This window comes from Rhinolophus ferrumequinum, chromosome 16 (genome assembly GCF_004115265.2).
Source record: "Rhinolophus ferrumequinum isolate MPI-CBG mRhiFer1 chromosome 16, mRhiFer1_v1.p, whole genome shotgun sequence".
Lineage (NCBI taxonomy): Eukaryota > Metazoa > Chordata > Mammalia > Chiroptera > Rhinolophidae > Rhinolophus > Rhinolophus ferrumequinum.
In genome coordinates, this window is record NC_046299.1 from 45,225,576 (window position 1) to 45,237,814 (window position 12,239).

Sequence of the window (12,239 nt, forward strand, 5' to 3'; positions counted from 1 at the left end):
AGCAATGCTAGAAAAGATGAGTCACTTTCTCACCTATTTCATTCACAAAACTCTCTTTCAATGCATTTTATTAAAAATCTTTCTAAATCCATAACAGTTGTCCCCCAGTTAGGCTTATGGCATATATGTTTACTGCCACCCTGCTGACACTTGAGCAATACCCTGAGTCTCTATTGCTACTGCTGCCCCTATTGCAGACAATGAAACACGAAAAATTTTCTAGAAATTAGAATGCTTCCTGTAATGAACTATCACAGAAGTCAATGTGATAAGAGACTGACTGAAGAGTAACTGCCTGTGTCTTCTGGATTTTGCTTGGAGACCTCGTATTATTGTCCTATAATGTCCTTTGCTACACTCTTCTTGACTGCTACTCCATTTGATCCGTCAGGGAAAGTGTCAGGGTCTGGGCACTACTATTGAGTTTTCAAATGACAATCAACAAACCAATTTTGTTATTAATGGAAGATTGTAGTATTAGGATATTTAGAAATGTGTGAGGCTTAAACAGATCAGATGCTGCGGTTTATGGTCTTCAGTTTTATGAGTCATTTTTCTAACAGTAATTATAATATTAATTCCACAATACTGGCTGTAGCAAAAGGGCAATGAGATCTTAAGGGATCATGAGATTCTGCCCAAGTTTACAAGTGTGCTGTACTAGAAAAAGTCTGGCTGGTGTCAGAAGTCCTGGGACTTGGTCTCATTCTACATGACTTACATAAACGACTGAATTTTTTTTTTTTTTGAGTCTAATTCCCTAATGAGTAAAATAAAAACAAAAACAAAACAAAAAAAATTGAAAAAAACAAACTCCAGGACTTTGGTCAAATAAGATACCAATTTAGAAATATTTTGTAAACTATAAAGTGTTAAAAGATAACTGGCTTTTCCCTGTTTAAATAGAAAATATGGTTGTTTAGGAATTTGATTACTTACATAGGCATTTATTTTCATGTCTCTTTCAAATTCAAGTTTTCAGATAAATGATATCTACCTTATACTTGCTAAAAGCATGAACATAATAAACAAGGAAGAATGTTCTTTGAGCCTGTAGCAAACTCACACTCCTGTATTGTATCACTGTGGAATGCCTGATCACTGGATATGACTGCAGTATCGGTCCAGTGAGTACTCATGTTTGATAATTAAGACAATCAGTAATTTCTACTGCTGTTCCTCTGCCACTTCATAAGGCATGCACTATTGGTCCTTTCGTATTTCACTCTCATTGACCGTGGACTCTAAATCATTATTTGTTGGTTATAGACCTTTACGATGCCCAGTGGCATTTTCCACTGATGACAGCAGTAACGAATGATGTTGAGCCAAAGCTACTGAGAGTGAAATGCAAAAAGTAAAATGATAATAAATAACTGTCACTCTATTACTAAATAGTTCCTGAAATTGGTTCTAGTACATGTTTGATATAGCAGAGTCTGCATAATATAAAAACCAAAGAGCCTTAGCAGTAGCAGGAAGTGGAACCCAAACGCTTGTCTTACGCAATGACCAGGAATTCCTCATTGATCATGGCATGCGTGTTCAAAGAATTCGCAACAGAGTCCACTTCAAAACCTTATAGTATTTTTTCAAATTGACTGCACCTGGGAAATGTGTCAAAAGGTACACTTGGTCCAATGAATATGATTTAAAGAATGCTGGATAGAATACAGACTAGCTATGAGACTAAACGTATGACTATATTTTAAGCACAAAGATGTAATTATAAGAAATATCAAACTATTGGGGTATAAGATGACTGGGCGAGATCACAAAACCTGTCTCAACGTGATCTTGGTTCTGGTCAAGTGATTTGGATGGGGCATATATTTGAGCTGTCCTACTTGACCAGCCATCTCATAAACTTCAGGTATGAGAGTGGAATCTATTGTGATAAAATCAGAAGATAGACATTCAATAAGAGGATGTTACTGGAGTTAAATTGTCTATACCTTACAATAATTAATCTTTAAATTTAAATTTGTATCCTTCCTCTCTTTCTTAGACCACTGTAGCACCTTTATTCTGCTCTCTTGTATTCCATAAATGATATACCAGGTTTGTTGTGATGATGGTTATCTGTTTGCTTTTTAGAAAAAGATTTCTTGTACTAACTCTGTGACCTAAGTGAACTGACATATGGTAACCACAAATGTTGTAAGTCTGCAAACATAATCCACTTACTAGGTAAGTTATATAAACATGAGCCTCGGTAATCTTATTGGTAAAACTGGGATACTAATATCTATAAAACAGAGTTAATGTGAGAATTAAACTAATAATAATATATATTAAGTGACTAGCTTTTGTTGTGTTTCCCAAAAATCAGACTCTCACAATGGAAGATAGTTTATTTTGGGAACAGATCTTAAGGAACAGAAGTGGGAACCTGAGAAGAATAGATCAAGAAAGAAAGGAGGCCCATCCAAGATATCTTATCAAGCTGGTCAATGCTGTAGGCACTGGGGCTTTATCCACCAGGAAACTCTGAGAACCTGTGGAAAATGCACTTCAAAAGAGTCCATCCAAAGAATGGCAGAGTATTTGTGAAAGGTTGCTCTGTGGGGTTTCAGTGCCTCACACAAGGCTGTGTATGTATTAAAATATCTGAGCAGCTTCCTGAGGGATTTCACATAGCAATTGCAGGAAAGCCTCAAGGCAAGAGGTGAAAATAAGTAAAGCTATTTGGAATGAATGCAGGGGAGATTTATGAAAGCAGACAGGGGCCAGGTTGAATATAATGCTGCCCCCAGTAAATCTGATGGCCAGGGATCTATCTTGTCACTAGACAGTGGTGAGGCTGTCACCCAAGGGCATTTCAAATAAACTGGATCATCAGGGAATTATTCAAAGTATAACACAAATGTAGGATTCAGAGCAGTTTCAGGGGGATTTCCACAAGGTTAGAAGCAGTGGCTTCTATGAAAGATTCTTAAGACCCAAGATCATGGAGATCACCAACTTCATGCCCTACAACGGTCAGCTGGCTAAGTAGATGGCTTGTAATCCCATCCAAGAACAAAAATACAAATAAAAACAGTAGTAATAAGAAGCTTATCTTCTTAGCATATAATTTTAAAATTTATAAAGCACTCTCATATGCATTTTCTTCTTTGAAGTTACCAGCGGTGCTGTGAGCATGTATGATATTATTCTCCTCATTCTTCAGAAGAAGAAATTTAAACTTTCTAAGTTTGAAGGGTCTTACGCAAGGCTTCATTGTCTACCTGTAACAAACTAGAAGAGAACCAAGGCATGTTTATCCTAATCCCGTCATCCTAAAGTTGCCTTTATTTTAAAAAAAAATTTTCCTCCTATCAATTACTTTGTAAGACCTAAACCTACTTCTACGGGCTCAGCTGCAGACTAAGCAAATCACTCACTCACTCACTTCACTCAAAGCATGAGCAAAGTTTACCTTTAGCAAAATTTATTTCCAATTCCATTGCCATTTGCAAGATTTGATCTCTTACCAAGGAGTCCAACTAGATTTGAAGGAAATTGTCTCTAGATGATGTGTTCCTAGACCAGGGGTGTCCAAACTTTTTTCAACATTTTTTACCAAGGGCCATATGCAGTAAAATACACAAACAGCTGGGCCACTCACTCGAGGTGAAGTATGTATTGCCTCACTTGGTTTATTTAAGTAAACTAAATATATTTTTGGAATTTGCTGCGGGCCAATTAACAATGGATTGTGGACCGCAGTTGGCCCACAGGCCACAGTTTTGACACCCCTGCTCTAGACAGTTACCAACAGGGACTGACTTCTAGAGGACTAACCAAAATAATCAGCAAGAATCGAAACTCAAGAAAAGCAACATTTCTAATATGACGAAAGTGTTGTGACTGATATATGCCAGTTCTGAAGATTTAAAAACATCTGATGTTCTTAAATTTATCTTTCTCCATCTGTCTCCAAATTTTATATCACTGAATTTAACTAATTAAATAATAATAATGATAATTATACTATTGCTACTACTACAATAATAATAGATTATTGAGAACTTATTACTATGAGCTGGGCACTGTTCTATTAGGTGTTCTATTAGTTAGCTTAGTTAGTTCCCACAATAATCCTTATATAGAAAGGAATATTAGTATTCTCACTATACAAATAAGAAAACTGAGGTAGAGGAAGATTCCCAAGTAGCACAGTAAGGAAGTGGCTGGTTCAGGTGTGTTCCCATGCAGTCTTAGCCACTGAACTGCTCCGAGCAGATCTGATGGTCAGGTCCCTATTTTGTCACTAGACGGTGGTGAGGCTGTCAGCCCGGGACATTTCAGGGAACTGTGATTTCAAACCTAAGCTCTGTAGTCCGGTCTGCAGTTACAAGCTCTCAGTGTCTAGAAAATAAACTTTCACAGATTCCTACACACTGGTAAAGTGAATAAAGTATCTCACAGTAACAGAAATTGATTAACATCTTTGGAGAGAGAGAGAGAGAATGTTTGTGAATGTGTTGAGGTTAAGGGCAAAAAAGAGCATTGCAAAAAGAAAGAACAATAGAGGCGTATTGCCTCAGAGGAAAAAAAAATCCCCCTAGGACTTGAGAGTCATTTACAACTTCTAGGTTACTCTTTTCTACTCTAAATGTGTAGGCATTTCACGTTGACATTCCCCTGACTACTATAAAAATCAAAAGTGGTATGAGGGTGATTCACTGAATCTGAGAAATGGTCTCACTGTGAGCTCTCCAGGTAGAAGAAATAATTCCCCTCATGCTGCTACCCCCTTCATTTGGAGGCTCTTCTCCCTGTGCTTTGCAAAACCAGCACCAGATCCAGGAGTCCCGCGATGAGAGGCTGCCTGGATTGACCAAGAGAGGACACAGTACACAACTCTCCCCCAGGGAGGTGACATACCCGGTCAGTTTTTCCTTCAGTCTGAACGCTGGTGTGACTGCGGACCTCATGATCCTCTTCCAGGTCAGAAACATCCTCCAGTTCCTCTGGGGTCTATAAAAAAAAGAAAAAAGAAAAAAGAAAAACAGCAAAGCATTGCTGGCAGGTATGCAAAATGGAATACAGTCTGTCAGTACCTCAAAAAGGAAGCACAGAGAGCACTATGACTCAGCACTTCCACTCCTAATATACCAAAAGAAATGAACACATGTTCCCACAAAAACCTGTAAACAAAATTTCATAGCAGCACCAGTCATAATATCCAAAAGGTGGAAAAAAACTCAAACATGTATATGCTGATGAACGGATAAATAAATGTAGTAAATTCATACAATGGGACATTCAGCCATTAAAAGGAATGAAGTACTGATACATGCTGTACATGGGTGAACCTTGAAAATAATCACGCTAAGTGAAAGAAGTTAATCACAAAAGACTATATAGCGTGTGATTCCATTTACATGAAATGCCTAGAATAGGCACTCTATAGAGACAGAAATTTGATTAGTGTTTCCTACAGAAGGAGTGGAGGACGGGAGTGACTGCTAATGAGTATAATTGAGATGATAACAATGTTCTGGATTAGGTGGTGGTGATGGTCACACAATCTGTAAATATACTGGAAAACAATGAATTTTATACTTTAAAATATTGCCATTTATGGTGTACAAATTATATCCTGATAATTTTGAAAGAAAAAGGAAGCAAAATTATCAGAAGGAAGTTTTTCCCTCAGTGAGTAGCAATATGGCTAACCAGTATATGGTTACCACAAACCAAGGTGTATATTGGTGAACAGAATAATTATCATTAAAGTCATATAATATCAAAATGCTATCAAACTTAGTAAAATATTAAATTTTCTTGGAACTTAAAAATCTACATGAACTTCAGTGTCTATTCTAAATAGTTAACCTACTTCCATTCCTTCTCTTCAGTTTCAGCTTAAATATCACTTGATGTCTAACTCAGTAATACCCTGGACTGGGTGAGTTCCTGCCAAGGATTTCCCCGTTTCCCTCTATTTTCACTATCATAATGTTAGTCATACTTTGTTGTATCATTGTGTGTTGAACTGCCCTCATCTGTGAGGTAAGGACTAGGTCTGCCCTGCTTACTGCCATATCTTCACAACCTAGCCCATACATGCTTTTGAATGAACGAAGCAAAATTATCCGTGAGAGCCAAAAAGATAGTTGGCTATGAGCAAAACAAGTCAACAGTCACACAAATGCCTGTTCTAACCGCACATTTACTGTGCTTTCCATCTTCTGTATTTCAAAGTAAAATTGATTTGTTTTATGTTGTTCTTCCTAGTTTAAGGTTTTTATTCTCTTAGTTTCACTGGCAATATTTAAAGATATCAGTCTTTATTGCAAAGGAAGTAGAAGTACTTAAGAGATTAACGTGATACTTGTTTCAGTTTACACAGTCTCAACTTTAAACTATTATCCCTTTGCTGTAAAGCCCTAGTGAGAAATCCCAGGATACAAACATTTAGGTTTCATAAAAAACAAATAAAGCAAAGTGGAAGATCTCGTATGTACGTGTGGCTGTTAAGACTAAAAAAAACGCAGGGCCTGCCTCCTTAGATCAGCTCTGGTTTCCCTTCAACCTTTCATTGCACAAGGCCCTTTGTTGATTTTCTTGTCTGCAAAAAGCTTTTCTTTCCCCAGAAATGGGAACACAATGATTAGTTCACAGTAGGAGGAAAACTACCAATTTCACAACCACTAATGGCCTCAGATTCTTTCTCCATGGATCTTTAACCAGCACTTCTAGTTCTCTAACCTTTCACTAAGCATCACCCATCTTTTTGCATTTATTTCAACTTGCTCCAGACATTACCTGCCCCCCACTCTTTACAAAGGCCTCTGAAGTATTGAGTAATTATTTATATGTTGATCTCTATATGCAATTTCTTCTTTGCTGCAACTATATGCAGCTAAGATCACAGGACAATGTACTTTCTTTTCTAGGTATTAAAAACATGAGTTCACTACTATGAAACATCTACACAATCCCATATTTCATTATTAGCCATTCTTGTGTATTCTTCTCACAGTATTAAGAAACGATTTTTTACAATTTCCCTTTTTGATACATCACCAGCCCTGAATACATTCGTAGCATCTGAATACATTCAGTCGATCAAATTCCCTTTCTTGGGTTCTGTTTTAGACTGAAGGCTGTCCGGTGCCCCTACTATGATCTGTTTTTCATAATGTCTCTTGCTTATTAATTGGGTTACGCTCTATCACTTAGTAGCATGTAAACTTCATCACTGATTTCAATATGTTTATTTAACCCCAAAAACAAAGTTCATTTAACAGAAACTAAGACCAAGTGCGGCTGCCAGAAGTCACAAGTACCATTTCTGTTGGTGATACTGCAGGGAGAGATACGCCTACCATTCACGCCCACATACTTCTGTGCTTTCCTTTGTCTTTAACATAGGAACTAATAGTTTTCTTGCTAAGCCACCACAACTGACCTCTTATTTTCATGAACAAAAATCAACGGGGTATGGGTGTTCAAAATACTTACTGGCAGAGTTTTTTTTTCTGTAAAGCAAGTGGTTTGATGGCATTGAAAAATGAAAATTTAAATACAAAATATTATAGTTTGAATTAAGTAGAAACTAAGAAAGGAGTATTCTAATCACTTTTGGGATGATACATTACTCCTTCAGGACTGAGGACAATAATAATATTAGGTCAGTGCAGAGTAATTGCGGTTTTAAAGGTTTATAATAAATTGCAAAATTATTTTTGCACCAACCTAATAGAAAGCAAATATGATGATGAGAATAATAATAATAATAATAATAATAATAATAAAAAAAATAAAAAGGAAGAAGGATGGCTACCCTATACTGTACATTCTTAATAATAGCTTGTTTTTACTCATCTGGTAAATCTAGAAGGTATATGGGGTGGGGGTACTGTGAGTTGTGTGTGTTTCTAAACAAGTTTTCATTCTGTGGGAAGAGAGACCAACTATCCTACAGGCAATGTCATGTAGTAGAAAGACCCTATACTGTTGAATAATGCAGACTTGAATTTTAATTCTGGCCCTCTAATCAGTCATAGTGTGAATCTGGAAATCTGCATACACTTAAATTTGGTTTCCTAAGAATCAAATTTTGGATAATAGTACCTTATCCTGAAGTTTGTTTTGAGGCTCAGTTGTACTAAAATGCTTTAAGTAAGAGCTTAACCCACAGACACAGCTGGGGTGCAGCAAGATTGTTTCTTTCTGTTTATTGTTTTTTCTCCTCTTCCTTTTCTATCCTGTTTCTGATTCCAGAAGACTTTTTTTGTTTTTTTTTTGTTTGTTTTTTGTTTTTTTTTTTTTTTTTTTTAATAAATCTTCTGTGGAAGTTTGGATAACTTCATTTTAATCCAAATGTATTATTCTAGATTGATATGGCACTTACTAGCTGCCTCTAGTTATAGTCACCAGATTTGGAATATATAAGGGTCATTGTGTTAAACACAGTTTAATATGATTCTGCATGCACTATTTTTTCCTAAATCCCAAGTAAAGATCTCTTTTGATCTGATTTTAATCACATGTTAGAGTAAAATTATCTCTTAAACTGGCCCCAGCAAAAATTGACTCTAACAGATTTTTAGATATGATGAAAATATCTCCTTCTTTAAGCTAGGCTGTTTCTAAAGACCAAGAAGAAGATATCCTTTTTTTTTTTTTCTGAAAGAGTGTTAGCATACCCAGTCATTACTCATTTATTTCACATATCAGGATTCAGTAAAACTATTTTGTAGTTTCCTATTTTTAACTCTTGCTTATTGTGAAGGCTTACTTAGACAGCCCAAAGTGAATTGAAACAAGCTTAGCTTTCTTATCTATAAAATGGCAAAATTACTACCCAATTCTTAGGGTTATTATGGGGATAAAATATGATGAACTGGAACATTACTCAGTGACTAGAAAATACTGAGGTTTCAATATTGTTCATGATTATTAATATTATAAATCTCAGGGTTTTTTTAAATGCAAAAGAGGCTAGAAACAAGTATAGAACTTGAAAATATTCAGACTGAGATTTTTATATAGAAACTGGAGCTGCAATAAACCGTAGTGGTACACTAAACTTCAGGGTCACAGTGAATTGGTGGTATTAATATACAAATATTTACTGAGGTAGAATAACTGCATTTATATTGTTCCCCCCCAGGGAGCCTCATGCTTTCTGTAGACCTAATTTCATTAATATTTTCAGCATCCCTAGTGAAACAGGTAGGTAGCAATATATAACTAAAATTTTACTTGCATAAACTTTATAAATGTTTAATATTGAAATGTGAAAAAGAAAATTTCTGGTCACCACACAGATAAAAAGAGAAAGAAGGAAAGAATCAGAGGGAGGGAAGGGGAAAAAAGGGGAGGGAGGGAGAGGGAGAGAGAGAAAAAGGGGAGGGGTGAAGGAAGAAAGGAAGAAGGAAGGAAGTAAGGAAGAAAAGAAGGAAGGAAGGAATGAAGGAAAGAGAAAAAGAAAACAGAAGAAAAAAGGTAGTTTAAGAAACAGGAGTCATGCTTGACATTTTCCTTTCAGAATTAAAGTTGAATTCTAAATCATACACTTGATTTAATTATAAATCACACTTCTCTATCTGTCACTGGCTTACCAAAACCAAATAACCACCATAGCAATGCCAGTAGATGTCTAACATTCAGAGTCTTAGGAAGGGTGCTATGGATATTCTTCCAAAGCAGGAAGCTGACGTAACATATTCAGTGAGATCATACTAGCTGAGTGGATAACACAGGATGATTTTTAAATGTCAAAATAGAGAGACCAGAATTAAAATACTTTTAAGAATAGAAATAGATATATTAATAACATAATTAAAAATTATAGAAAATTAAGAAATGGCCCTTGTTGAATATGCACACATACACGAGTGGACACAAACATACACACACACACACACACACACACACACACATACACACACTACTCCCTGCCGCCATCTCTGGCTAAGAAATTGACACTCTATTATTCTGAATGTTCAAGAAACCAGTAACATTCCTGTTACACTTGCCTCTTTTCTACTCCTCAAACATATCCTACTCATCAATTCATTCCACTTCAAGCTCTTTGACTCTTTATATCTAGTGCTCTCTTGCATGGCATGCTCTTCCTACAGCTTTCACATGGCTGGATGCTTCTCACCATGGGGGCACAGGTGGCCTATCCTCAGCCCCAGTCAGTCTTCTTTGGCCAGTCTATCTAAAGTTAACTCCTTCCTTCACTTTATTTTATTATATCACCTTGTATGTTTTACCTCAGGTTGCTTATCATGATCATAACATGAAATTATATTTTTCTTCTTATTCCATTTTTTTGTTTTGAAAGGGGATATACTTTGGTCTTGCCCTATTAGAACATAACCCCTGGGAATAGAGGTGTTACCTGTTTTGTTTATCACTCTGAGCACCGGAAATAGCATATAGTATTGTATTTCCCCCAAAATAAGACATAACCGGAAAATAAACCCTAGCATGATTTTTCAGGATGCTCGTAATATAAGACCTTTCCCAAAAATAAGCTCCAGTTAAGATCGTCAGCCAGATGGACACATTTAGTACGTCCGTTGCAACACACGACGGATGTATTGAATTATAAAATAATAATATTAATGTATTATTATAAATAAATAATATTACTGACTTTAATATTTAAAATAAATGATAATATCAATTATAATTAAGTATTTGTAAATATCCACGTGGGTGCCTTTGGACGCGAGGTAAATGCCTATGTAAACAGATGAATTTGAGACTTATTGCCGAATGACCAATCAGAGTATAGACACAATGCACAAATAGCATGCGCACTTGATAACAAACGGACGAGGTTGTGTCTAACATGAATCTTCATAATTCAATACATCATGTGTTGTAACGGACATACTTAATGCACTCATGTGAAATAAAGAAACGTTTTCTGAGTTGTGGTGCCTGCAATTTTTCGTCGCATTTGTGTGGACCATCATTCTTAATTGTCATCATTTTTGTTGCCACTCCTGTCTCGTAAGTCTTCAATTAGCACTTGATTTAATGGTAGATTTAAAGGGAATAATATTTTGACCTGCAGACAAGATGAGTGCAAAAAGAAAGAGCTATTCTGTTGAGTACAAGAAAGGAATCGTGGAGGATTCCCGGGGCAAGAATCTTATGGCTTTCTGCAAAGAGAAGTTGGATCTCCGAATGGTCCAAAAATGGCAAGGGGACTACGATAACCTCAGTCAACAGGTCGACGAGGGAGATGCTAAGAAGCACAAGTATGGATCAGGTCAGCAACCAGTATTTCCTGCGTTGGAAGACATCATCTGTGAATGGATTGCTGACAGGAGAGCAAAGCCTTTAGTTGTGCACAGGGCTGATATTCAAGCATTTGCCCTTGCAATGGCAGCACAGTTAGAAATATCCCCAGAAGAATTCACAGCATCACAACACTGGCTGGATGGCTTCCTTCAGCAATATGAACTGTCTCTAAGATTGACAACACTGTTCAATCGGGAAGATTCTGAAGTTATTAAACGTGCACTTGCATTCAAGTCCTTTGTTGATGGCATCGATTTTTCTCAATACCAACTCTCCAACATGATTGCTATGGATGAAACTGCAGTGTTTATGGGCCAAGGATCTCAAACGGCAATTGATTAGAGGGGTGCCTCGTCAATCTACATTCCCTCCACTGGTTACAAAAGTTGATGTGTCACCTGTATTTTGCCAATTTGTCTGGATGGAAAGAAAGCCCCACCTCTAATCATCACTAATGGCAAGAAAGATAAGGTTGAACGTGTTTCAGGCATGTATGTTCTTGAAACTGAAAAAGTCTGGTTCACACATGCAGTTATAAGGAAGTTGGTCGATTTAATGTTGCCATTTGTTTTGCAAAGTGGCCAAAGAGGTCTGCTAGTCCGGGATTCAGCCAGCACTCACTGCACTAAAGATGTGAAGGACTTCCTTGCAGAGAGAAGAATAGATCAAATAATGATTCCCACAGGAATGACTGCCTATCTCCAGACTCTTGATATTGCAATAAACAGCCGTTCAAGGACCATCTGCACAAGGAAATCATTGAAAATAGAATGGAAAGAAATCAGCGTAGAAACTTTGTGAAGCCTAGCTTGCAAGAGGTCGTGACTTGGGTGAAGAATTCATAGGATAAAACCACTGACAGCTGTGTTGACAATGCACTACGAGCAGCTACATGGACAAGAAGTGCTCATTTAAGGAGAGCTCTGCTGCTGAACAGGAGAGATTGGGGTCAATGGTTCTACAGGAAATGGAGT

At 36.8% G+C, this 12,239-nt stretch overlaps 1 protein-coding gene across 3 annotated transcripts in view; it reads right to left on the reverse strand.

Annotated features, from left to right (window-relative positions):
* CTNNA3 (catenin alpha 3) overlaps positions 1-12,239 on the reverse strand; it is a 1,431,866-nt gene that overhangs the window by 153,277 nt on the left and 1,266,350 nt on the right. For all 3 annotated transcript variants that reach the window (XM_033130597.1, XM_033130596.1, XM_033130595.1), the window contains exon 14: positions 4,873-4,965. In XM_033130597.1, coding sequence (XP_032986488.1) covers positions 4,873-4,965 — 93 coding nt within the window. The remainder of the gene's footprint in view (positions 1-4,872; positions 4,966-12,239) is intronic.